Raw genomic sequence first — 25563 nt, forward strand, 5'->3', positions numbered from 1 at the left:
TGGAAGCCCTGGCAGCTAAAGGTCACTACTAGGGGACCCCAGAAGATGCTACACGGCATCCTACAAGCCTGGAGCCTTGGGCGCTGGACGCCATCCTCCCGCCGGCCTAGCGGGGGCGCTGTGGGGAGCAGCCGGCTGTGCGTCTGGCCGGGCGGAAGCCGAGGGCCGTGCGCGTGCGCGGAGGGGCAGGGCCTGACAGAGCGGAAGTCTGCTGGGAGGTGGAGGAGCGAACTTGGCGGCGCTGAGTGCTGGGCTGTACGCGTCCTTGAGGGGACCCGGCCGGGCATGTCTCGAGGGCCCCGGGAGGGACGGGGCTGGGAGGCGGCTCGGCCGACGCCGGGGTCGGGGAGGCGCAGGTGTCTGTCCCTGGGGTCTCCCACCCCGAGCGGTCTGGTCTGGATTGTGGGGTTCACTGTCTGGGAAGGGGGCGGCGTTGACAGGAGCTTCTTCTGTCTGGGAGGCTGCGTCGGGGGGTAGTTTCTGTACCTGTTCTCGGAGAGGGGGTGCATCTGGAGCGGCTGTCACGGTTGGTTTTCGGGAAGATGTGCGTCTGGGGACTCTCAGAAGGGGTTCCTGGATCGGTTGGTCTGAAGCCCTTGCCCCTGGAAGCCCATCCCGCTTGTTTATGGCTTATGAGACAAACAGAGACTCAGAGACCAGAACTCCATCCAGGTCTCCCCTGAAGGTGGCAGGGACACAAGTATTTAAGCCGTCACCTGCTGTCCCCATCATGTGCATTAGCAGGAAGGGGACATTCAAGACTGTAACCTGGCACTCCACTGTGAGAGGCAGGCATCCCAAGTGACAGGGTTTTAAAAATGTAGTTACTAAAAGATTCATTTATCTGAAAGGAGAGTTACCGAGAGAGAGAGAGAGAGAGAGAGACCCATCCAGTAGTTTATCCCTCAAATGGCTGCAGTGGCCTGAGCCAGGGACCTGACATTCCTCCATGCCCCCGTGTGGGTGGCAGGGACTTATGTACTCGGGCCGTCTTGTGCTGCTTTCCCACACACATCTGCAGGGAGCTCGATTGCCAGGCAGCTGGGATTCGAACCACTGGTGTTGCAGGCAAAAGCATAATCCGTTCAACAGCTGTGGCTGCCCCTCAGCTTTCTGCCACTTTGTTAGTTATCACTCATCTTAGCTCTGAGCTTCCCTAGGGACTAGAGGGAAGGGAATGCTGTCCGCATGAGTCACACAAGAAGGCAAATTAGCATCCGGCTTTGCTCCCTGTCCCCCAAAGGAGCAGGTGGCTTTAGGCAGCTGCACTCTGAATGCTTTGTCTGCTGGTTTCCTTATGGGGTCCCTGTCAGTGAGGCAGCTGCCCTGAGCTGCCACATGGTGTACACAGAGGCCAGGTGCATGCGTGCCCCAAGCCAGTGGCTTTCCTGTCCCCCTGTGGGGAGCTAGCAGCTCAGCGTCCGGGAGTGGGCATGGCGCTGTACCCGGACTGTAGGCAGGGTGAGGGTAGGGTGATGCGATGGGGAAGAGGGGTGGTACTGCGTCGCTGAGGAAGCATTTCAGCTCACCTTGGCACTCTCCGGCCTGGGAAATCATCCCTGGGTGTTGACCATGCCTTCCCTCCCCTCACCCAGTGCTCCCCCATCCCTCAGGATTGCAGGCTGAGCCATGGGAAAGAGCTGCAAGGTGGTGGTGTGCGGCCAGGCGTCTGTGGGCAAGACCTCCATCCTGGAGCAGCTTCTGTATGGGAACCACGTGGTGGGTGAGTGTGCTGGGAGAAGGACACAGGGGCTGAAGGCCGCTCCTGTTAGAGCTCTTAGACCCAGAAGGGTGAAACTGACAGGACCCCGGTCTGATAACCCAGGCTGGGGAGGAGAAGCTCCCATGGCACTCTCTGGCTTGACACAGCGGAGCCGGGTGGCTGTCTGCTCCCTCAGAAGGTCCCCGTTCTGCCAGTGTGCACACACACACACACACACACACACACACACGCGCGCGCGCGCGCGCGCACACAGTCCCTGCCGCCTCTCTCCTGCCGCTGTGTCCTGGCGCACACGTCCCGTCTGCCTCCCCAGCACTTGCAGCCGGCTTCCTCCTTACATCGCAGGCTCTGAGATGATCGAGACGCAGGAGGACATCTACGTGGGCTCCATCGAGACAGACCGAGGGGTGCGGGAGCAAGTGCGTTTCTACGATACACGGGGGCTCCGGGACGGGGCCGAGCTGCCCCGCCACTGCTTCTCCTGCACGGATGGCTACGTCCTGGTCTACAGCACTGACAGCCGGGAGTCCTTCCAGCGTGTGGAGCTGCTCAAGAAGGAGATTGACAAGTCCAAGGACAAGAAGGAGGTGCAGGCGCAGGGCCCCCGATGGTGGGCGCGGGGCTGGTGGGGCAGGCCGTGCTGGGCTTTGTGTTTAATAAGCCAGGAGGGATTCAGGTGCTGGAAGGCTTTTCCAAAGGTGGCCAGATGTTGACCCAACTCAACCAAGGAGGCCCTTTATCTGTAGGATGACACCCTGACCCTGACGGGGTGAAGCCATCCTGGTGTGTTCTCGAAGGCTCCAAGGCCTTAGCTGGGAAGGCCCTCCTGGACCCCCAGGTCTGAGCCTCTGTCCTGCTTTTTGGCCGCTGACCCCCTGGCTGAGGCCCATGGTGCACTCATGGTCCCCCCTCCACCCGGCTCCTCCAGGTCACCATCGTGGTCCTCGGCAACAAGTGCGACCTGCAGGAGCAGCGGCGTGTGGACCCGGACGTGGCGCAGCACTGGGCCAGGTCGGAGAAGGTGAAGCTGTGGGAGGTGTCAGTGGCCGACCGCCGCTCCCTCCTTGAGCCCTTCATCTACCTGGCCAGCAAGATGACCCAGCCCCAGAGCAAGTCCGCCTTCCCGCTCAGCCGCAAGAACAAGGGCAGTGGCTCCTTGGATGGCTGAAGAGCCCAGTCCTCACCCTCTTCACCATCCCAGGCATGTTGGCGGCTGGGGAGGACACGGGCAGGCAAGCTGTGCTCCTGCCCGTCAGCAGAGGGCGCTCTCTCCTGGGCCAGGCAGCCCCGGCCAGCCCTGGCCACTAGGACTCTCTCCCTCTTAGTTCCAGGAAACGCCCCTGCCCCTCTGCTCCCAGCTGACCACTTCCCCTCCCAGCTGTTACCCGTGTGAGCAATTGTGGGGTTATGTCCCTCCCATCTGTTTACTCTGGGCAGGAAGCAAAGCTGCCTCGAAGAGGGGCCCGGTTGAGGGTCTGGTCCCTGTTACAGGGGTCCAGCTCCTGGGCTACCTGCCTGTAATATACACTCGGGGCGTGCCAGTGTGTGCCCCAAAGGATGGCCTGTCTGGGTATTGTGAGTCTAGCTGTGCATGTGTGTGCTTGTATGTGCATGTTGGACTTAGAGGTGCCTCCACACACTTGGCCCTGGCCCTTCTTGGGCTGGAAGAAGCTGAGAGCATCTTCCTGCCTGGACTTTACTCCCACTTGCCCCAGCAGTTCACTTCCTCTTCCTGCTTGGTTGGGGTGGAGTGGAACGAGCACAGGGCAGAGACCCAGCCAGGCCCTCCCCATCTCCGGGCTTCCATTGCTTCGATATTTAAGGTGACAGGAGTAGCTCTCAGTCTCCTAAACCCTTTCCTGCTCGGATTTTCTTAATACCATGGCCTGCGGCCTCCTGGGCCTGCTCCCCTTGCTGCTTCCTCTCAAGGTGCTACGCCCAGGAGTCCTGGAGGCTGGGACTCAGCCCTGGCACTGACCACCGGGGGCGGGGGCAGGAGAGTGCTCTCTGCTGCCACAGTGACGCCCCAAGCCCGTCCACCCTCCGGGGTGGCTCTGTATCAGCAACCTGTATTGATATGCCTGCTGCTGTGCTGAAGGCTGGATAAGGCGCTCCTCCAGCCCACCTTACCTCACATGCCTGAACAGAATAGGGTGAACCAGTGACTCTGGGAAGGTGTCACAGCGTGTCCTCTCTCCCCAGCTGCCATGCCTGCCCCATGCTTCTAAGTGCACACCTGCTGAAAGTGAGACACTGCAACCCTGTCCACCCCCAGGATGCACCCCTTCCCAGGGCAGGGCAGGGCAGGGCGAGGAGAGGAGAGGTAGGACATCCTCATGCTGGGCTTCTGGTTCATTTATTGATGCATTGGACACAATAAAACCACAACTGCTGATATCAAAACATTTTCTCCCTTCCCCCCTTCTTCTTTCTCTTACTGGCCATGTCTTTGCACAAAAGAGAGATACTGGTGGATACTGGCAGTGTCCCATACCATGTGGGTGACAGAGGCTAGGCTGGGGAGGGGTTGGGTGCATGACGCCTTGACGGCCCAGAAGTGTTCTTGGGTGTGTGGGGGGCGCCGAATCCCACACTGGTGCACCGGGCTGGCTGGGCGGACAGAAGCTGGGTTGGGTGCAGGGACCAGCTTCAGCGGGAGGACCTGTAGGGGCTTGCTCTGGGGGCATTGGGTGTTGACAGTCCTTAATCTGAGGGACTTGGCACAGGCCACAGAGGGAGAGCGTGGAAGGAATGGGTCACAACCTCTGTTAATAACAAACTGGGCCCCGGGGTGAAGGGGAGGGTTCTGAGGCACACCAAGCTTCACGTGCTGCCTGCGACAGGAGAGATGGTTCCTGTCTCTGCTGATACACCTGGAATGCAGTTGAAGGTGGCCGTGGACTTGGGCCTCAGCTACCTACCCATGTGGGAAACACAGATGCTGTTCTGGGCTCCTGGCTTCAGCCTGGTCCTACCCCTGACTTTGTGGCGATTTGGAGAGTGAGCCAGTGAGCAGAAAGCCTTTGTCTCTGCTTCCTCCTGTCCCACCCCCCATCCTGAACACTGCTTTTCAAATAAATATGTCTTAAAACTTGGCCCAGCCAGAATAATCTCCTCCCCTCCCTCTGCGCCAGCCCCATCACACTGAAGCAGGTGAGCTCCCCAAAGCTTTCCGTCCCCATCCCCCCAACTCTGCACTGCTGAAGGATCCCCTCTTCTCCCAAGTCCTCAGGCACTCCCTTGTCCTGGCAGCTTCACTGTCCCCTGGCTGGAGACCCCCAGGGCGGTGTGGGCCCTGGTGGGCGGGCCTTCAGTTAGGGGGAGTGAGAGCACCACCTGCCTAGCACTGGGACTTTTGCATAGATCTTGGGGGTTAACAGGCTGGGAAGTGTTGGGGAGCCCAGGACTGACCACAGCCTGAGAGTGGAGGGGATGGGCCTTGGACCCAAGGGACACGGGCTGGATCCCCAGTCCGGACAATCAAGAGCAGCTGCCCCTAGAAACAGCCCAGCTCGTTCCTAGGTCAGTTGAGGAGGGACTGTGGGGTCGAAGGCAGCCCCTGTGGGACTGAGGGGTGCCACGAATCTGGGGGTGGTAGACAGCTGCTGGGGAGTCCCCAGGCCTCCCCAGGAGGCTAATAAGGAGCAAAGACAATAGGTCCCGAGGCAGGGCGGACGGCTCCTGTTGGGGTGCGGAAGAGAGCCGGGCCCAGGATCGGGGCTGGGAAGAGGGGGGCTGTTGCGGCAGCAGTGGCTGCCGGGGATGGGCGGAGGGCCAGCGGCCCGGGCAACGCGCAGATGGCAGCGGCAGCAGGCAGCGGGCTAGGCAGGAAGCGGGCTGCCAGCGTCTTGGTCAGTTGCTTCTGCAGTGCCAGTTTAGACTATGATGAGAAGAGAGGAATGAACAGAATCCCTGACCCCAGGAAGACCCGCCCCCTCCCTGGGCCCCCAGCTGGAGATTCTTCTGCAGGCAAAACGTGCCTTTTAGGCTTCCAAGCCCAAATGCACTCCTCCACCCCCAAACCCTCATTCCACTGGACTTTCTCTTGCACCTGTCTTCCTGTGGAGGGCGTGGGGTGAGGGGGTAGAGACAGTCTCTGGGAGTTGCATACCCTCAGATTACCACCCCAGCCCACCTCCCGGAACATTCCTGCGGGCAGAACCCACACCCCCAAACCCAGCTCTTCCGCTTCTGCAGGGCTGTCCCTGTCCCCACAGTCCCTCCCCTTGCCCTTGACCCCGCACTCCAGCTCTGTTGCCACCCGTGGGAATACCTTGAGGATACTCACAGCCAGCGCTGCGTGCTTCTGCAGCTTGCTGGGCTGGCTGTGGGGCCTGGAGGGCTTCCCGGCCAGGCGGTCCTTGTGTCTCCTGCTGCTCATGTGCTGATGGACAGACAGACAGAAACCATCACACCTGACTGTCTCACCCTTCTTCTCTATCCACAACTCTTCCTGGGTGTTCCCCCACCTGGGGGGAGGGTCTGGGAAGGGAGGTGACAGGTAGCCCCTACCCAAGGAGCCTGTCACCATACAACCAGCTCTCCCACTCCACACACACCTGTCTTTCCCACCGATCCTGTAGCCTGCCCCCTCCAAGCCCAGAGACCCCACTCTCCCTTTTCCCACCTGCTTGAGCTGGGTCTCTGAATTGACCTGGAGCTGGCAGAGAGCACAGCGCAGCGCGGGGCTGGGTCCCTGGCGGCCACTCCGACCTGCTGCAACTCTCTTGGCCTTATGTCCAGCCCCTCCCCGGGGCACCGGGCGGCCCCGGCTCCTTCGGGGAGCCCCGCGCTGACCTTCCACCATCCACCGGTGCTTGGCTCCTAGAGGGAGGGGAGACGACCATCTCTGAGCTCCCAAGGTGGGGACTGCAAGGCTGAGGGGACGCAGCCCCCAGCAATCAGGTCAGTGTGTCCCTTTAGGCCTGAAAGTCACTCTGCACCCACGATCACCTTCTGCCAGCTCCCCCCGCCCCCAGCCAAGGACACCAGAGCGCCTTCCCTTCTGCTTCTAATCTTAGTCCCTTCCTCCTGGTTCTGAGCAGGCAGAGATGCGGGGGCTGAGTGACCAAGCAAAGGAGGTGACCTCCAGTCCCTGCTGCCTCAGCGCAGCCTGCTCTGCCCCAGGGATTAGCAGGAGGACCCAGCGTGCCTGCGCGGGGCACAGCTAAGCACGTACCTCTGCCCCCAGCCCTGGGAGTCCAGCCTGCCCATGGCTGGGGAGGCTCAGCCCGCCTGCCTCTCCCCTTTCCTCCCACACCCCTGCAGATGACAGCTCTGCCAAATGAACACTAACCTGTGTTGTGAGCCTGAAGTTGGGAGGCTGAATTCACGGTCACCTTACACGTGGGACAGTAGAGGTGCCCCTTCTCGCCCCTGCCCTCCCTGCTTGCACTGCTGCCTGCAGCTGCTGCCATCGGCTCTGGCCCTGGAGCCTCTCTTCCAGGCTCTGGGGAACAGGGTGGGCAGGAGGAAGAAGAGGAGGAAGAGGAGGCAGCATCCAGGGGGTCTGAGTGTGCTGGTTCTCTTGATGAGGGGTCTGGGCTCGGTGGGAGCTGTAGTGGAGGGCCGAGAGGAGGGGCTGCGGAAACTGCTGGGGGAAAGGAGGCACTGGTGAGGGGGGGTTGGTCCAGGCATCTTCTGGGGCCCACAGCAATAAGCACTGGCTTGGAGGGATCAGGGCAAGGCCGAAGGGTACCTAGTGCAGGGATGACCAGGGCTGGATTCCAACCGGCCAGGCAGACCTGGGCCTCTCGGGGTCCCACTTTCCCCACCTGAAGTCACAAACTCAGACAAGGTAGTCCCATCCCAGCAAACCCTCACAGCCTGATAGCCTCATTACTTGCTAATCGTTGAGCAGGCATCACCATACCAAAAAGAAGTTCTAGAATGTTCAAGGTCAGCTATTCATGATAGCATAAAATCAGGAACTATCCAAGATCCATCAGCAAGAGAATAAATTGAGAAACAACAGTGGTGCGGTCACAGAAGGAGTATTACAGAGCAATGGAAAAAGACTAGCTGTGACTTGGTCAATATGAACAAAACTGACCCTGGCAAATATTCAAGAGATGAGCAAAAGCCACACTCATACAAAAAATCTAAACAATCAAACAAAAGCCACACCCATGAACAACAGAGGTAGCTAGGAGTCAACACAACCCAAATGAAATCAACTGAAGACAGGGCAGGGTCATGGTGACCTTGGGCCTAAGGGGCATCGTTGGCTGGTGCTGGGGACGTGACTTCCTTTGCAGCCAGGGTCTTTGCAGATGTGCCTTCAGATGAGGTCATGCCAGATAAGGGCGGGACTGATGGGTGACTGGCCGGATTAAGAGTGGGTCCCGTGAGAGCACAGGGAGCATGTGGTGCAGGATGGAGGCAGCGATTGTAGCCAGGCATCCGAGAACCAAGGAACAGCAGGCCCTCTGGCCACTGCTGGGAGCAAGAGCTGCCTGATGCAGTCTGCCTGTGCACGCCCAAAGAGAACCTGGTCCCATCCATGCCTTGTTTTTGCACTTGGCACCTCAAGAACTGGGTCTTTTGACCCAGCAGTTTGGGGTCCTTTGTGCTGACAGCCCTAAGAAATGAATGAGGCTGGGTCCAGGGCCTGGAGGAAGAGAAGGAATGACCACTTTCCAAACCCCATGTCACAGTTCACTGTCGACACACACTAGATGGGCTGGCTGTGCCAAGACAACCAGGGCCTAGGGTGTCTCCCTTCCGCTTCTCTGCCCAGACCTAGGGAGGACAGAGGAGGCCCAGAATAGGACAAGATAGACACTTGAAGGTGCTTGCTCAACACCTCTCTATCAGCCCAGACACCTGTGCTACTTGGGGAGTGAATCAACGGATGGAAGATTTTCCTGTCTCTCTTCTTTTCTATATATCTGACTTTCCTAAATAAATAAATTAATTAAATAAATAAATCTTAAAAAAAAAAAGCACAAACCATTTCCCCTAAAGCTAGTGTCCAGTCGGATACTCTACGTCCCTACTTTTCCTGGACCAGTGCTTTCCTATTGAAGATTCTGTTATGTGTGTGCTCATTGCCCAAGCTTTTTATTTGCATGAGAAGCTTAGGAGAGAACCTACTGAGCTTCACTGGTACCATGAATACAGCCCAGAAGCGACTGGGAGGTGATCCAGGGCTGCTGGCACAGCCTGAGCCAGCCCACTGTGCTGGACAGGTGCCAGCTGCAGCCTGAGGGGCGGGAAGTCCAGCCCCAGCCCAAGAAGCAACAGCAGCAAGCACTGGAATCCTGGGTGGTTCCCTGGAAACAGCGGGAGGTCCCTGGCCAGGGGCTGGGGGAGAGATGCTGGCTAACCTTCACTCTGTAGCTCCCTGGAGGTTTCACTGGCTGGAGTCTCGACCTGAGCCTCCGCCGCTGCCGCCGCTGCCCCCTCACTGGCTGGGGCTGGAGGCCTCTGCTTGTTCTTGGCTGCTTCCATGGCCTTGAGCTTCCTGGCGTGTTTGTGGCCTTTATAATGAGCTTCTGCCTGGTTCTGGGGAGTGGAGGGCACAGAGTCATAACCATACATGTGTCAAGTTCATCTGTCCCATATTTGAGCGGGAACCAAGCCTGGGCCCGGGTCAGAGGGAGGCAGGGCTTGGACCACACCAGGGACAAACCGGTTTCAGAGCCACCATTGTCCTGGTTCGTGTGTGGTTCTGAGCTTCCAGAAAACCAGTTCACCTGGGAAAGCAGCCTCTGCCTCCCTTTTCTGATCCAGTCACTTGTGGGAAGGTCAGTTCAGGTGTCTGGGCCTGAGCTTTCTCACTGGTAAATTAGGGGATGTTTTTCCTGACTTTATGGGGTTGTCAGAATTCAATAGCAACAGGAATTACAAGGGTTTCACATGTGCGGGGATGCTCAATGGTCGCCAGCTATCGACCTGATAAATGGACAAATAAAGAGAGAGGAACCCTCGCATTCAGGAGGGAGGGTAGAGGCACTCCAAAACATTCATCCCTCTGTTGAGGTTTCTCAACTAGAGTGTTTGTTGCTGGCCTGGCACTGGGCCCGGACCCGATCAGCCAAGGATGGGCCCCTCCCTCAGTTTCTCTTCTGAGTCTTGGGGGACTCCTAACCCTGAAGGCCTGCAGGGGACCCCCCACATCTGGCCTGTTGGTGTCCTCTCTCCTCCAACCCAGGGTATCTACCTGCTGTTCCCCAGCCCTGAAACCCCTTCCTGGGTGTTTTATCCACAGCAGGTCTGCCGGCATTTAGCCCGAAGCCCAGAGCTGCCCAGGTGAAGCTATAGCGTGAGGAGTGGGTGGGCTTTGGGATCAACCTGGCCCAGGTTCAAAGCCCAGCCTTGCTACCCACCAGCTACATGACCTCAAGGCAAGTCAGTGTACCTCCATGAGCCTCAGTTTGCCTGTCTGAGAAGTGGGGATGACAACAGTGCTCTTCCCTGTCTCCCCAGGGTCTCAATGCCATCTGTAGATTCTCAAGGGTTTGTGGGGCTCACTTCCCAGGGCCTGGAGTGAGGAGAGGTGGCCTTCTCCCTTACAGAAAGATCCAGAACATAGACAGAGAGGAGCCCATGGGCTTCCGCCCTGCCCCTGCCCAGCCCATGCCACCCCTGTGCCCACTCCTCTCCATTCTCACCGCTGAGTTGAACCTCAAGTGACAGATGTTACAGGAGATGAAGAGCTTCTTCTTCAAGGGGGAGGGAACCCCAAACGTGTGGCTGATGACAGCTTTCTGGACTGGGTCCATCTGTCAGGGAGCAGGAGGACAAAACGCTGGGTCAGCACAGCAGTGGGTGGGAATGGGGTGCTGGGAGATGGGGCACTACAAAACACCAAAGGCTGAGCAGGGTGCCAGGCAGCCCCAAACCCCTGGATTTGTTTGTCAGAGAGAAACAGCCTGTCTCTTCCTGGCCAGCAAGTTCTGTCAGACTCCTGTGTACTTTCACTGCCCCCCTGGGGTCTGTTCTTACTGTTTTCATTTGCAAGAATCACAAACCACCGGCACAGGGAGTTGTGCACAGGGAGGTGGCAAGGAGGCGGCAGGGAGGGTCCCATAACCCAGCCTTGATGTCTGGCGCTGGCGGGCCGGCATGGGGCCTGCAGCCTGGCAGTAAAAGCTTTGCCAGCCAGTGGAGGTTGGAAGCCAGGCACAGAATCCGGGGACAGCTAGCGGTGGCCTGAGGATCTCCCAAGTGGCAGCCTCACTCCTTTGCAATATTCACTTAAGCGGGATTTTCCTCACCCCCTCTCCTCTTCGATCAGGCCAAGCCTTCAGTTTCTTTTTCCCAGGGGCAAGAAGCAGAATTTGTCAAGAGGAACTTTCCAAGGGAAGAGGGAAGGGCCCAGCTGAAGAAACGTCCCTGGGGAACAGAACCAGGCACTGATCTCACAGAACGCTGGGCTCCCGTCACCAGTAGGAGCCAGGAGTAGGTGCAGGAATTTGCTACCATCTTGTTTGGAGGAAAATTCAGCTGGGACACTTTTCTGCCACATGTGGAAATCGAGGGACACCTGGCACATAAGCTGATAGCTGTCCCAGATCAGCAGGAGAGACATGAGGCCACACACAGAACACACAGCTATACCATGGCACACATATCCCTATGCAAACAACCACGTGGAATCTGTATTCGCCAGACCCTGCGGGCGTAGCAGTGATGAAGGTAGGGGACAGGGTGGAGAGGGGGTGACTCACTCCGCAGCCTAGGGTCCTTCCTCTTATGATGCACCAGGTCGCAATGGGAGATGATGGAGTGCCCCAGCTAGATACAGTAGCTGAGGCTGGCCCCTTGGAGCCCACCTTCCTGGCCCGCCCCCCACACAGACCCCTTCCTCACCCCACTCTCCGTACCGTGCTGAAGTTGGGGAAGAGACTGAGAGGGGTGGCACCATTGAGGTGGAAGGCGAGCAAGTGCTTGAGGTCCAGCGGGGGCTGCAGAGGTAGGGAGGCCAACAGGGGGCTGGAAGTGCTGGAGGCCGGGCCTGCTGCAGGAGGAAGAAGGGCGGGATCTGAACCGAGGAGCCATGGTGGAAGAACAGGTGTTCTGTCCCACCTTTGCAGCCAGCACACGAGGTGGATGGATGCCTGGGGGTGCAGAACCACCCGAATCCTTCTCCAAAAGTCCAGCGTGACAGCTGGCCCCAGAGCAGGGGAAGCGAGAGGCAGGTAGGCCACAGCTCAAGGCTCCCAGCCCAAAGAGAGGGCCCTCTCACTGGGCAGAGGCAACGTGGGGGTCAAGTGAAGCCCCTTGGGGAGCCCAGGAGGGAGGGGCAGGAGTGGGGTTGGCCACTGCCATACACACAACCATGCAGACAGCACCATGCACTGGGTTTCCACTTTATTACAAATTAAACCCAACCCCAGGGGGTTTTGTGTGAAGGCCAGCTCCACCCGCCCCTCTGGATCCCAAAGGAGGGATGGGAAACCCCAGGGATATCTGAGGGACAAGGTCCCCGCCCAGACCAGGCCCTAGCTGCTTCCCTTAGGGAGGCCAAAGGGCAGGTGAGCCCAGGGGACAGCAGGTGACCACACTGCACTTCTGCAGTCTTTGATCTTAAAGGATCCAGGTGACAGCAGGGGAGAACTAGTATATTGGAGGAAAATCAGTTTTTGAGGAAGGAAAAAAAAGTGACAGCAACGCACATCTGTTGAAGTGATAGATTCCTTCAGGTGCATAGAGTGTGATGCTGATACACACTGTCTAAAACAGGAAAGCTCCGGCAAGAGGGGGCACCAAGGGAAGACCCCAATACCTCCCTGGAAACCAGAAAGCTGGGCCTGGAGCAGGTACTGCCAGAAGTAGGGCTAACATGCACCTGAGGACCTGGTCTCATTTCCCTTGATGCTTCAATCCCCCCAAGACCCAGCCTTCTGCCCCGCTTGAACCAGACATGTCAGCTTTCCAGGGTCAGAACGTGGAGGTGGGGGATTCAGAAGGGGACAGGGTGAACTACTCCTCATCCAAAGGAAAAGAATGGCAGCCATTCTGGGGGCCTCTGCACATCTGCCCATATGTTCTGTTGCCACTGGCGCATCACAGCCGGCCTGAAGGCACAGCAGCACTCGCAGCGCCTCCTCGCCGTGCGAGGCCAGCTCCTCTGGCGTCTGTGGGTAGCGCCGGGAATTGAAGATGGGCTTCAGAGAGGGCTCCCTCTGCACAGAGTCCCGCAAAGCCCTCCTTCCCCCGCAGATGCTCCAAGCCCCACACCGCAGTCTCGCAGTAGCAGTAGCGGCTCAGCTCCACCCCAAGGTAGGTGCAGCCTCCACCTCTCACTTCAGGTTACCAGGATGCCAGTTCCCATAGCAAGCCCTGGAAGGCGACGTCTGTTGGAGTTGCACTGAGCTTGGAGGCTATGGCCGCCGACACCAGGAGCTGTAGCAAGGTCAAGTCTGGCTCTTCTGGTTGCAGGACAAGGGCAAGTTTCTGCACGGAGGGCAAAACATCCAGCAGCAGGTGGGTGAAGGCTCTGAAGGTGAACTGGTACAGAGCCAGCGCCAGGGCTCCGACTATGGGGAAGACCAGGGCGGCCACCTCCAGGGTGGGTACGAGGCCTGACCACACCTCAGTCACTGTTTCCACCATGGGCAGCAGGGAGGCCCAGGGCACAGGCTGTGGCCCTGCCAAGTCAATGGCTGCAAGGACTAGTGCTGCCTGCAGTTCAGAGACTGTGGGGAAACTTGGCCTCAGGAGCAAGGCATCCAGGATGCTCTCATATTCACCCAGATAGGCAGAGGCTCAGGATCTGTCTGGCCAGGGAGGCAATGTGGCTCTGTGAGCAGCGGGCAGGCAGCCGGGAGCTGTGGGCCCAGGCTCTGCAGGCGCTCACTGGGCAGGCTGGAGCTGAGTCAGGCCAGCTCGGGTGTAGACACACCAAAAGCCTGCAGGATGTCTAGGAGCTGGCCGGCGGTGACTTCACCCTCCTGTAGCTCCACTGTGCCCAAGATGGTGGTCTTGGGCTGGCCATCACAGTGGGACACCAAAGTGGCAAACAGAGCCAGGCTGTGGAACTCGGGCCAGACCCTGGTCTTGTCTAACACCAGTCCCACATGTGGGGATGCCTTCAGGCGCTGGCAGGCCTCTGTGTGCAAGATCCCTGCAATGGCTACCTGTCAGCAAGGCAGGGGTGCAAAGAGAGAGGACAGGGTTAAGGGTACCCACACATAGCCTGGCCTTGCCCCTCCCTGGCTGTGCTGCCTTGATCAAGCTACTTGACCTCTCTGAGCCTCTGTTTTCTGAACTCCAATGTCTGCTCTCAACTAATATTTGCCCCTGTTCACTCCTGCTAGTGCCTCCCGCCCACGTCCACCTGACTCAAGACACACAGGGCTGTTCTCAGGATGGAGCTGCAGCCTGCATGCCTGCATGCCTGCAGGGGCCATGTGTGGGACCCTGAGCCTGACGCCGACCAGGAGCAAACCAAGGGACTGGGGAAGACTGGGCAAGATGCCCTTGCACCCCATCTGCCCTAGAGCCTGGGGACCCCCCTTTGCAGTTCAGACCCCCCTGATCCTGGTTCTTTTATGGTTTCTCGTGATTTTAGGTTGGAAAATTTCCCCCAAAATCAATAAAATACATCCAGGGGATTAGCAACCACCTGAGGTCATTTGCAAACTCTGGGTTAGGCAGTAAAGACAGTGCTCCAGGTGCCACTCCCTCCCCCAGGCCTGGGCCGGGTCTGTTCTCTTGGCTTGTGCATGCTCTGCAGGTGGCCCTGTGCCAGGCACACAGTGGGCTCTCGGTGAAGGTTCTGACATGTGAGGATGTGAAGGAAGTGCCTTGGCTGCCATCAGGGTGGGGGCTCTGGCACACTGGAGCCGCTCTCTGATGGCTCAACGTGCTCCCTCCCCATCCCCCAGCTGCCACCCACCTGCATGTCCCTCACTCTCCTGGGGCACTAGTGGTCACCACATTCCACACCCAACAGCGCCTGGCACAGGTTGAACTTTTATAGTTCAAGCAGGGCAGATCAGCGGTCGTCAGGGACATCCTCCTTGGCCATGCCATACACGGTGGTCAGCATGGCCATCTTGGTCGGGTCTGCCTCTGCCTTGACACCCTCAGGATGGGAGTGGGCGCCTGAGTAGGTTGCTGCCCGTTCTGCCGGGCCCTGGTTGACGGCCAGGGCCTGCTGGTGGGCACTCAAGATGATGTGGTGTTGGAAGTTGTCAGTGCCCACAGTGAAGGCGTTTTCAGCCTCACCATGCTTGTTGTGCATTAGGGCCCCACAGAGTGACAGCAGCCACTAGTGGTAACTGGGGCAAAGAGGCGCCAGCCCGGGAATGAGCCAGCGAGGCAGCGGCCAGAGCGTGTGGCTTCCTCCAGGGCACACTTGGCCGCACCCACCTCCGCCAAGCATTCCACCTCACTTTTCCTACTGGCGCTGCACATGAGGCAGAGGGAGCAACTGAAGTAAGACTGTGGGGAGTGAGAAGGGTAGGAGAAGCCTGCAGGTCATCACACGTGCCTCGGGCTCCTGGAGGTGCTGGCTTGGACTGGGTAGAGGCAGACTGGTGGAGCATGCTGGGAGTAGGGATGGGGTGCACTGCTTCGCTGCCCTGGAAGAGCTGGGGTTGTGGAAGCGAAGGTCTGCCTTGTGAGCCCATAGGCCCCACAGCAGGAGGCGGGAGGTGGGTGCAACAGGCTCCACGGAGCACTGGGGGCTGGGAGTGGAGGGGGCTTAGGGGCACAGGCCAGATGTTGGGATATCCAGGGGTAAACGCTGGTTGGGCTGGGAGCTTGGGATCTCAGTCTAACTGGTCATTTGTAACGGGGACCGCAGCAAGGGTGGAAGAGGGAAAACACAGGGACTTCTTACTAGGACTGTCAGATGCACTTGACCCTGGCTCCTGTTCAGTCCTCCCCACTCCAGAAGTGAGGATCAATGTGGGCTCCCTGCGGAGGCGGGTCCCCCACACCTAGATCTGGAGGCCAGAAGGGAACTCCGTTTACACTCAAGTCTGGGGCCTTTGAGCAGCTCCTTGAATGGGATGGGAGAGGGATGCCTCATTTTCCTCGTCTGTGAACTGAGAGTCACAACTGAAGGAGGAGGCCAGGACAGGAAAGGATTTGAGGACCAAGTAAGGTGTCAGGTGTGGAGGCCATTTGAAGAGGGGGGGGTTTGCTGCTACAGGTCAAGGGATGACCCAGTATCTGCCCTTGCAGCTAACTCAGTCACCCAGAAATGCCTTCCAGCCCCCTCCCCAGTGGGCACCTGCTCACCAGCACCAGGCATTGCTCCCCTCAAAGTGCTGCTGCACCCCCATCCCATCTGCCTGTGAAAGTCATCATAGTCCCTGGCCCCCAGGGCACTGGACAGTACATGGGTCAGTGGACATCACTGGCTCCTGGCCATGTACAGATGGAGGCAGATGCTGTAAACCCCCACCACTGGCCAAGGTGGCACCATGCAGCCCAGCAGGTGTAGAATGCTGCCCCTGAAAAGGTCAGCTGTGTGCAGCAGTGGCCATCCCAGCTCAGGGGCCTGGGGCCATTCTGCTCCCTCCTGCCCATTATCCCCTGGACCCCTGGAAGGCTGCTTGAGGGGCAAGGAGGGGCTGGGGGACCCAGGAAAACATGACAAAGGAGTCTGACTGAGAGAAGAGGAGGTTGCTCTGGGACTCCAGTCAAGACTGGGGCAGAGGCACAGAGGGGGAGGTGGCAGAGAAAATAACATTAACCTGACTATCACCCAAGGGAGAAGCACTGGAGAAGCCGCCTGCTGGGACACACACATACCACCGTGAGGCTCCCAGGCCCCAACACCAACCCCTGGGCACATGCCTACATACACCACCCCACAGCCAGACCATCTCTGCATGCACAGATGTGTACATACCCAGAGGTACCCATGCTGAGACCAAGACCCTGACTGCCACCACAGCCAAGTGTGGGTATGCACACATACACAGCCAGACCCACCCAAGACCAGCTTGTGGTATCCCACGCTCAGAGGGACAGACAGGTGGATACACACAACCCTGCTCACATTTCTGTAGATGACTTAAACAGGGGGCGAAAGGCAGACTCTTGGGGCACAAAGACCCTTGGACGGATCACTGGCTGGGGGAGATGAGCGCCGGCACAAGCCTCCTAGGAGATCAAATACACCTGACCCACAGCACCTGCAGCCAAACACACAGCCTCGCTCCCCCCACCCCCCAGTCACAGGGCAGGCGGCAGGGTCCTCCCAAGTCCCACACGCCTCACGTAACAGCATTGCTGTGTCTCTCACAGATGAAACCCAAACTGCAGAGGAAAACAGATATCCAGGGGAGAGAGAGCCAGCGGCTGTGCAGGGGGTCGAGCCGAGTCCTAGCCCTGGGGTACCCCCATAGGAGTCTGCCACAGCCAGGGTTGTGTCCCACATTCTGCGGAGCTCCCTGCCCATTCCTGGGATGTGCTGATTCCCCAGACACAGGCACCCACCTACCCCATGCTGGAATACCCCACAGCCACTCACATCCCACTGCTGCCAGGGCCCCTCTGGGAAGGGCTCCCTAGCAAGGTCCTTTGAGGGTGAAGGCTGTGGCCATCTCATCCCCTGTGTGGGGAGGAAGAAGGGCATCCACAGAGATGCAGGGGGTGCTGGGTCGCATGTAGGGGAGAACCCTGGTTTTGCTGTAGCAGCAGCTCCCACCTCAGTCCCCTGGGGCCTCTCCCCCTTCCTCCCAGCCCCTTAGGGACAGATTGAAGGAATGACCTCACACCTCTGACCCAGGTTGCTTGGGCACACGCCTGCACAGATGGGCAGCCCATCTGGTTCTCCCACCACTGCACCTGCACAAAGGTACAAATGTCAGCTGGCCCCTAGCATCTCTGATGCAGCTTCTGGGAGCCCAGGAAAAGGATAGGGATGGGAGTGGGGTGAAGAGCCTCCCCTCCACTCCTCCCACCCCAATGTCACCATCACTCACCTAAGAGCATCCTCTGGGGAGGCACCTCAGAGCCGAGCAAGGGGCGAATGAATCCCAGTCAGAGTGACAGAGGGAGGGGTTGTGAGGGATGAGAAGGGGAGGGCAGGAGGGAGGGACTCCTGGGCCCGGCTGGGAAGCAGCGGCGGATGGCATTAACTGGTCTGAGTGTTCCTGGGCTTCCCGGAGCAGGGCATATCCTACCCCAGTGAGAGAACTGGGGCTGCAGGTGGGGCAAAGGTGGAACCCACAGCACAGGAGGGGGCACAAGGATCCTTTCACACTTGCTCTCGTTCGGGACCCACTTGGACCTGGCTCTGTGGCTGTGGCAGGAAGGCGGTCCCAGCCAGCCCTCCCTGCTGACGCCTCTTCTTTCTTCGCTGCTCCCTCTCCCTGTACTTCCAGAAAGCTGGCTTCCTGCCTCATCTGAGCACCTGGCAGCTGGGAGGGGGGCCACACATGGGAGAGGAGACAGCCAGTCCACCGTCCGCCCGCCCGTATGGCTCTGGCTTTCCAGGCCTCTTCAGACCCTGTCTCCGCCAGACAATAGCCTGTAATCTCCAGAGCAGCCAATGTTTGAGTCAAGGAGCAAGTCTGCGGAGGGGGGCTGGCTGCAACAGCTCCCCCAAACAGGTCTGTTAACCTGGAGCTGGGTAGAGAGAGGAAGGAAACTCAAGCCCAGAGCTAGTTAAGCTACCCGGGGAGACTCAGACAGGATCTGAGCTAAGCCCCCTGATTCCCTACCCAGACAGACTGGCCTTTCCTCGTGGTCCCCCAGGGGATGGAGGTGGGGATGCTGGTATGTCACACCTGGGCACCCAGCAGGAGCCTGGGGCACTTGGTCACCTGCCACCACTGCCTCAGACTAGCAGTGGGAGAGGGGGGTTAGACTGCTAGAGGACCTCTGAGGGGAGCAGTGTCTTTGAAGCTTGCATGTAGAGGTGGGGGATGGGTGTGGGTGGTCCCCAAGGGAGAACTTGTAGCCCATACTAGAGGGCTCCCAGGCCTCCTGAGATGAATCAATCTGCAGGGAACACAGGTTGCCGAGCTCACAGAGCCAGTGACTCAGGCATGACCAAGCTCAAGGTCTCGACCTCTGGGATCCAGATAAACCAGAGGCTCCCACCTAGAGATGAGGGGCTGACCATATTGGTGGGGTGGGGTGATGTGTGGTGGTGGCAGGAAACAGGGAGGTCTGAGAATTCCTGGGAGGGGTCCCTCTTGCTGTATGCACCCCTCCTGCCCCTGGGATATCGCACCCAAGGTTCCTCCGGCCCTTCCAGCCAGTTCAGGTTGTATCTTCAATCCCTCCTTTCCCCTCCAGGCTCAGCTTGCAATGGTGGGGGGTGGGAGGGAAGGCCACCCTGAACTAGAAGCCTGAGTTGGGGGTTAGTCCTGCAGAGACAGTTAGGCACCTGTTTGGTTTTGGGAGGCAGCCTTTGGGGAAGGGGAAAGGGATGCGAGCATCTCCCTACCTATCAGTCGAGGTCATGGCTAGAGCCATCTTACTGGGAGCCATCCTGTCACTTTGGGCTGTGTTCCTCCCGTTCTCAACTGCTGTGGCTCAGGGGCCACCACAGTGACTCAATTGGCTAATCCTCCCCCTTCAAGCACAGTCATCCCATATGGGCACCAGTCTGTGTCCTGGTTATTCCACGTCCCATCCAGCCCCCCTGGTTGTGGCTTGGGAAAGTAGTTGAGGACGGCCCAAAACCTTGGGACTCTGTTCTCACATGGGAGACCCATAAGAAGCTCCTGGCTCCTGGCTTTGGATCAGCTAGCTCTGGCCATTGTGGCCTTTTGGGGAGTGAACCAGCAGATAGAAAATTTCTATCTCACCTTTTCTCTGTGCCTTTCAAATAAAAATAAATCTTTAAAAAAAAAAGTATATTGTGGCTCAGTCTCCTTTACTAGATGCTCTTCTCTTCAGGGAGTGGGAGCTTGTGAGATGGGATTAGAGTTGGAAACATGGCTGCTGCCTGTTTACAGGCAGGTTAGGCTGCTGCCTACAGTGCCAGCATTCCTTGCAAGCACTGAGCCAAGTCCCAGCTGCTCCGTTTTCCATGCAGTTGCCTACTAATGTGTCTGGGCAGGCGGCAAAACATGGTCCAAGTGCTTGGGCCCCTGCCACCCAGGACCTGGATGGACTCATGGCTCCTGACGTGAACCTGGCTCAGTTGGGAAATAAACCAGAGAAGAGAAGGTCTCGTTCTTTTGCTAACTTTGTCTTTCAAATATAGAAATCTATCATTTTTTTCTTTTCTCTTTTTAATGAAGTCTGAAACTCAGATCTGGACCCAGCTGTGTGGCTTTGGCTGTGGCCCTTAATGTCGCTGAGCCCTGGTCTCCCGGTTTGCATGACTGGAACTCAGCACCTCCCTCAAGTGGGCAGGCCCAGAGCTCAGTGGGGGTGGGGGTGATTCACCCCTACCAAGTCCTGTGCTGGCCCAACTACCTTATCTGAGGTTGCAGTCAGCCCCTTTCTGCCTTGGCACACGATGGAGAGCCACTTAAGATTGTTTAAGGGTGGGTGTGTGGGTTAGTTAGGGTCACTGAATTCAGTTTTATGGGGGCAGGGGCCTGGTGCCCACACCTCCTGGGAGGAGATTCCAGCCACATTCCTACAGAATGAAAGGGTTTCCTGTGTGGAGGGCAGATAGGAGCAGGTGGGCAGGGGCAGCAGGAAGTGTTTGCGGAAGGGGCAGTGGTAGGGGGTGTCCCATGTATTTCAGGCTCACTTACGGATAGGAGTGAGAAGGCAAGGAAGTGGGTGTGGATGCCAAAGAAGGCCTCTGGCCAGTGCTGACAACCTCGCCCTCCCAGACTTTCACAGCCCCTTGCACTGGGTTCTAGGAGGCCTTCTTAGAGAGCAAGAGTGCCCACCTCCCTGTCTTCCTCCCACAGACAGTCACTGGGACTGGACAGGGGAGAGTCCCCGCCCTGCTGCATGTGACAGCCTGTCACTGTGGAGGCCTTCAGCCCCACAGGCCCCTAATCAGAATGACAGTTCCCAGCAAGCCCTTGGGCTTTGGTGCCAGGCAGAGCCCAACACTGCATGCTCAGGAGCAGAGCAGGGAGGGAAGGTCTCCATGGTTCCCCTTGGTATTCCCAGGGCCTCTACTCTATTGAACGGGGAGCATTGTTTTGCCTCACTTCTCCTCGCCTTGAGGCCAGCAGTTGGCATCTTGCTAGGTCATTGCTTCCCCTACCTGCAGCTCTCAAAGATGGAGAAAGGGATCTCACTGGGGGGCCGTGGCCCTGGGTCAGCCAGCGCCCCTGCCAGAGCCCTAGTGTAGCCTTTGCTCACCTGAGCTCTGGCCCCTGCCCTCAGCAGGGGTGGACAGGGAGGTCTGTTGCCATGTTCACCCTCCACCCAAGGAAGCACTACCCAGAGGGGACCAAGCACCCTGAAGTGCAGGACCTGACATCAGGTCTCCCAGTGATCCCTAAGACAGTGTCCTCGTCCCCCCAAACCAATGCGGGGCTTGAGGGTGCATTGAGGGCTCTGGGAAGAAGGAAGCCAGGAGAAGTGGGGGGGTCCCCATCACAGGGGACCATAGCCTTTTCTCCACCTTGGCATGGGAGCAGGAGTGGGAGGGGCTTTACCAGGAAGGCCCACTGCCCAGGGAGACAAGGGCTGGGGCCACATCCCTGGTCACAGGTCAGCTCTTCTCACCCAGTGCTGACTGCCCATCTTCTTCTCTCATGAATCTCTTTCCTCACAAGGCAGCTGGCCTAAGCCACAGTGGTTTACGGTTCCCTCCATCCCCTCCATCCCCCAAACCTTCTGGAATGTGTTTCTCTCACATACCCACATTCTTTCCCTCTGTGCTTCAAGTCTCACCCAGGCTGGGACAACCAGAATTGCTACCAACTCATGCTCAAGGTATTGCAATGATGCCCAGCACTTTGGGGACAATGGTCCGAGCCACCAGCTGCACACTCCCTCCCCTCTCCCCAGCTGGTAGCTTTGGTTCTCTTCCACCAGGCCACCCCACACCAAGCACGCTGCTGCTCTGAAAGTTCAGGCCCTCGTGCACTGGCTCTCTAGGACCCACTCTTCCCTCTCCAGCCTCACCCCACTTCTCCCACTCCACCACACCCTCCTGCCCCACCACTCCCAGCAGCCTCACTTCCTGCAGCTTGCCCTGGGCAGGCAGCTCAAGTGTGTTCATTTGCGCCTCCTCTCACTTTCACCTGCACGTGGCCCTCGGATGCCTTCTTAGAGAAGACCCCAACACATGCCGTGCCTGAGATGGCTCCTTCCTGTGCTGAACAGGATTTCCCACACAGTGCTTGCACCCGGTAGCTTGTTAGTAAGTATTTGAACGAATGAGAGACTGGCATCCCTCCCCTCCCAATACACACACACTCTCTCTCTCTGGCAGCAGCCATTACCTGAGATACATTCTTGCTCAGTCACACTTCAGTCCCCAGCCCCCAGTGCTGGATTGGGGACTTGGTCCCAGCCACCGGAGTGATTCTGGCCTTTACTGGTGCTGTGATCTCTGTTTGCTGACCCTGGGGCTCCAAGCTCAGCATGCACTTCCTTCAGGAGCCGCTCCTGGTGCGCCCTGTAGTGGCCCTTTTGCCTCTGAGCCCCTGGCATGTACAGTACCTGAGTTCTTCATGTCTGGCTCAGTTCCAAGAGGCAGATGCCAGCATGCAACAGAGGGTGAGAGGATGGCATTTGTCTCCAGCCCCCGGCAAGCAAGGAAAGTGTGAAGCAGGTGTAGGGGACACAGTGGGCATCCTGTGATCATCCCCAGAAGTGGCAGGGCTGGGCGTTTGGCTCAGGGCTAAAATGCACCTCATCAGAGAGCCTGGGTGAGAGTCCCAGCTCTGCTCTCTAACTCCACCTTTCTGGGAGGTAGCAGGTGGAAGAGGCCCAAATAGTTGGGTCCCAGAGCCAGAACCGTGGCACAGCAAGTAAGCCTGCCGACTGCGATGCTGGCATTCCATATGGATGCTGGGCTTCGAGTCCTGTCTGCTCCACTTCCAGTCCTGTTCCCTGCTAATGCACCTAAGAAAACATCAGAGAATGGCCCAAGTGCTTGGGTCCCTGCACCCACACAGGAGACCTGGAAGAATCTTCTGGCTTCAGCCTGGATCAACTCCTGCCATTGTGGCTATCTGGAAAGAACCAGTAAATGGAAGATCTCTGTGTGTAGGTGTATGTGTAAGTGTGTTTTTAAAATAGTTGGGTCCCTTCCATTCACGTGGCAGTAGATTGAGTCTGGGCTGTTAGCTTTGCTTTGGCCCAGCCCCAGCCATTGCTAGTATTTGAGAGTGCTGAAAAGTAGATGGGTGATCTGCCTGCCTTCTGAGTAAATTAAACTTTATAAATAAATTAATTTAAAAAAAAAAGTAGGGCCCGGCGCGGTGGCGCAAGTGGTTAAAGGTCCTCACCTCGCACGCCCGGGATCCCATATGGGCGCCGGTTCTAATCCCGGCAGCCCCGCTTCCCTTCCAGCTCCCTGCCTGTGGCCTGGGAAAGCAGTCGAGGATGGCCCAAAGCTTTGGGAACCTGCGCCCGCGTGGGAGACCCAGAAGAGGCTCCTGGCTTCAGATCGGCATAGTATCGACCCGTTGCGCTCACTTGGGGAGTGAATCATCGGACGGAAGATCTTCCTCTCTGTCTCTCCTCTCTGTATATCCGCCTTTCCAATAAAAAAATAATAAAAATAAATCTTTGAAAAAAAAAAAAAAAAAAAAGTAGGCAACCCTCAAGACGGTGTGTGAGTCCAGGGCCGCCTCGGGCAGAGCTGCCAGCCTGGGCTGTGAGGTGTGTCGTCTCACCCGGCTCCTGCCTTGAACAGGCCAAATTCCCAACATCCCTTCCATCTCCCCTGTGAGCCAGAGGCCTGCGCTGCTCTCTGCTTCGCTGTGGCTCCTACATGCCTGTCAGCCAGAATCACTGTCACAGAGGCAGCCACCCATTTCTCCTAGGAAGCAGCCCAGCAGCCAGCTGCCCCTAGCTGCTCAAAGCTAGACCTTGACAAAGTCACCCTGGTCAGGGACAGGCAAAAATCCTGGCCAGGATTCCAGTGGCCACAGGAAGGGAGGGCTGCCCCCCTGTAGGGCACCTCCTCGCTGACCTGGGGCCATGAGAGGCCATAGCAGGAGCCTGGGACTCCCTTACAGGCAAGCTCTTGCTACCAGACTGTCAGGGAACCAGACTGGGGAAGTGCTACTTCAGGGTCCTGCTCCCAGAAGACGCCCATAGGAAGAGCCCCCAGAATCAGCAAGAACCTCAGAGACCCCATAATCATCCAGATATTAAAAACCAACTTGATGCCCTCAAGGAATCCAGAGACCCTGCAGAGGGCAGCTAGATCCCACAACTCCACAGAGAGGAATACATGCACAGAACCATTCCAAGGGACCTAGATGGAGGGTGCCACTTGGTGGAAGGGGTGCTACTCGGTGGAGGGGGTGCTACTCGGTGGAGGGGAGGGGCCTGCACCATGCGAGAGCCGCACTGCCACACACTGACCTGGTCCCGAGGGGCAGCTTTTGCCCAGGCTGAGCTGCCGAAGTCGCCTCTGGTGGGCACGCCCCCCACAGTGCACCTGCGCTTGCGCCGCAGAGTTCAGCTGAATGTTGCACACATCGCAGAGCGTGTATGATGACCGCTTCCGCTCCCGCTTGGGCCTTGGTGCCTCTGGGGGCCTTGGGGGGCACTCTGCCACACCAGCTGTGGGGGGCTCCTTTTCCCCAGGGGGCGATGGGCTCAGTGGCCGCTTCATACCTGAGCAGAGAGAGAAAAACCAGGACAGGCTGAATGCCCTGTGGCAGCAGGTGGGGCTTAAGGCCTGGAGATGCCAGCATCTGGGTGACCTTGCTGAAACATACTGGTCTTTGAGGGCCCCCAGCTCAAGGAGCGTGTAGGGTGCACCATAGGTTCTGTTTCAGGCAGAGCAGGGTTAAAGGGTGGGATGCTTGGGGTGGTGGGGACACATAAACATACAGGAAGCGAAGAAGCCCAGGGCAGAGCTCAGGGATGGCCTTGCTGGGCCTGGTGATAAGATGGCCACCGAGGGTCACACAATGGCAAGGCCCCTAGGGTCTTGGGAAGCAGTAGATGCTGACAATCCCATGACAAGTAGGCATGTGGGTGCATGCTCTGGAAACATAGCAGCCTCTGCCTAGACCTGGACCTGCACCCTGGACCACAAGTTGGTGACACTCGCAGGTAGCCTCAGTGGGATAAGCTCCCCTTTGCTGCTCTGGCCACCCAGAACATCATACATGGTGTTCAGGGAGAGACCTGGGCCTGCTGAAAACAATGTGTGCACCCTTTACCCACCATCATCCAACCAGGCTCCCAGTCTGTTCCCTCCAAGCTCCTCCGCTGAGCTGCTCCCTGATCTGTCTGCCTCTGTCCATCTGCCTTCCTCCAACCACACCACATCCATCTCTACTCCTTTCTGGCCTCTGTCAGGTGGGAGCATCTCAAGCACAGCCCGTGTGTTTCCCCCAAGACTGGCATGGCCCCTAGGTGAGGGCCTAAGGGAGCTGTGATGGGGCCCATTTCCAGTCCTGCACCGGATGTAGCCTCTAAAAGTCAGCTGCTGAAGGGGCTGGCCTCGAGTGGCAGGTCAGGCCACCACCTGCAATGCTTCAGTGACAGAGTGAGATACTTCACTCATTACTTCACTCCCCAAATGACTGTAAGGATCAGGACTGAGTCAGGCACCAGAAGCCTCCTCCAGGTCTCCCCTAGCACGTGGGCCATCCTGTGTTGCTTTTCCCAGGCCTTAAACAGGGAGCTGGATTGGAAGTGGAGCAGTTGGGCTTCGAACTAGCGTCCATGTGGGATGCTGACATTGTAGGTGGCAGCTTTATCCACTATGCCAGAACACTGGCTTAAATAAATAAATCTTTAAAGAATATATCACATGCAGGCACTATATCAGAATGCGACTGCATACAGAGACAGGGCCTTTA

The 25563-nt window shown here is 58.0% G+C and overlaps 2 protein-coding genes across 17 annotated transcripts; one reads left to right on the forward strand and one right to left on the reverse strand.

Annotated features, from left to right (window-relative positions):
* Positions 1-204: 204 nt before the first annotated feature.
* LOC121166566 (NF-kappa-B inhibitor-interacting Ras-like protein 2) lies at positions 205-4126 on the forward strand. 5 transcript variants are annotated; one of them, XM_040995761.1, is made up of 4 exons: positions 205-255; positions 1614-1723; positions 2069-2310; positions 2652-4126. In XM_040995761.1, exons 2-4 carry the CDS (start codon positions 1630-1632, stop codon positions 2889-2891), a joined length of 576 nt encoding a protein of 191 aa, XP_040851695.1. In that variant the 5' UTR covers positions 205-255; positions 1614-1629; the 3' UTR covers positions 2892-4126. The 5 variants fall into 5 exon arrangements, with proteins under 5 accessions (XP_040851695.1, XP_040851694.1, XP_040851697.1 ...); XM_040995760.1 differs by having other exon boundaries at positions 214-255; positions 1596-1723; XM_040995763.1 differs by lacking the exon at positions 205-255 and having other exon boundaries at positions 265-1723; positions 2069-2146; positions 2244-2310; positions 2652-2842.
* A 1102-nt stretch (positions 4127-5228) lies between these two features.
* LOC121166540 (zinc finger protein 385C-like) lies at positions 5229-24564 on the reverse strand. 12 transcript variants are annotated; one of them, XM_040995723.1, is made up of 9 exons: positions 24110-24564; positions 11554-11684; positions 10339-10449; positions 9082-9229; positions 7468-7497; positions 7020-7313; positions 6351-6547; positions 5997-6107; positions 5229-5603 (listed from the first exon to the last, which is right to left on the reverse strand). In XM_040995723.1, exons 1-9 carry the CDS (start codon positions 24360-24362, stop codon positions 5358-5360), a joined length of 1521 nt encoding a protein of 506 aa, XP_040851657.1. In that variant the 5' UTR covers positions 24363-24564; the 3' UTR covers positions 5229-5357. The 12 variants fall into 12 exon arrangements, with proteins under 12 accessions (XP_040851657.1, XP_040851658.1, XP_040851656.1 ...); XM_040995724.1 differs by having other exon boundaries at positions 6012-6107; positions 11554-11687; XM_040995722.1 differs by having other exon boundaries at positions 11554-11687.
* Positions 24565-25563: the final 999 nt, after the last annotated feature.

The sequence above is a fragment of the Ochotona curzoniae genome, unplaced genomic scaffold, assembly GCF_017591425.1.
Source record: "Ochotona curzoniae isolate NIBS_2020 unplaced genomic scaffold, NIBS_Ocur_1.0 patch175, whole genome shotgun sequence".
Lineage (NCBI taxonomy): Eukaryota > Metazoa > Chordata > Mammalia > Lagomorpha > Ochotonidae > Ochotona > Ochotona curzoniae.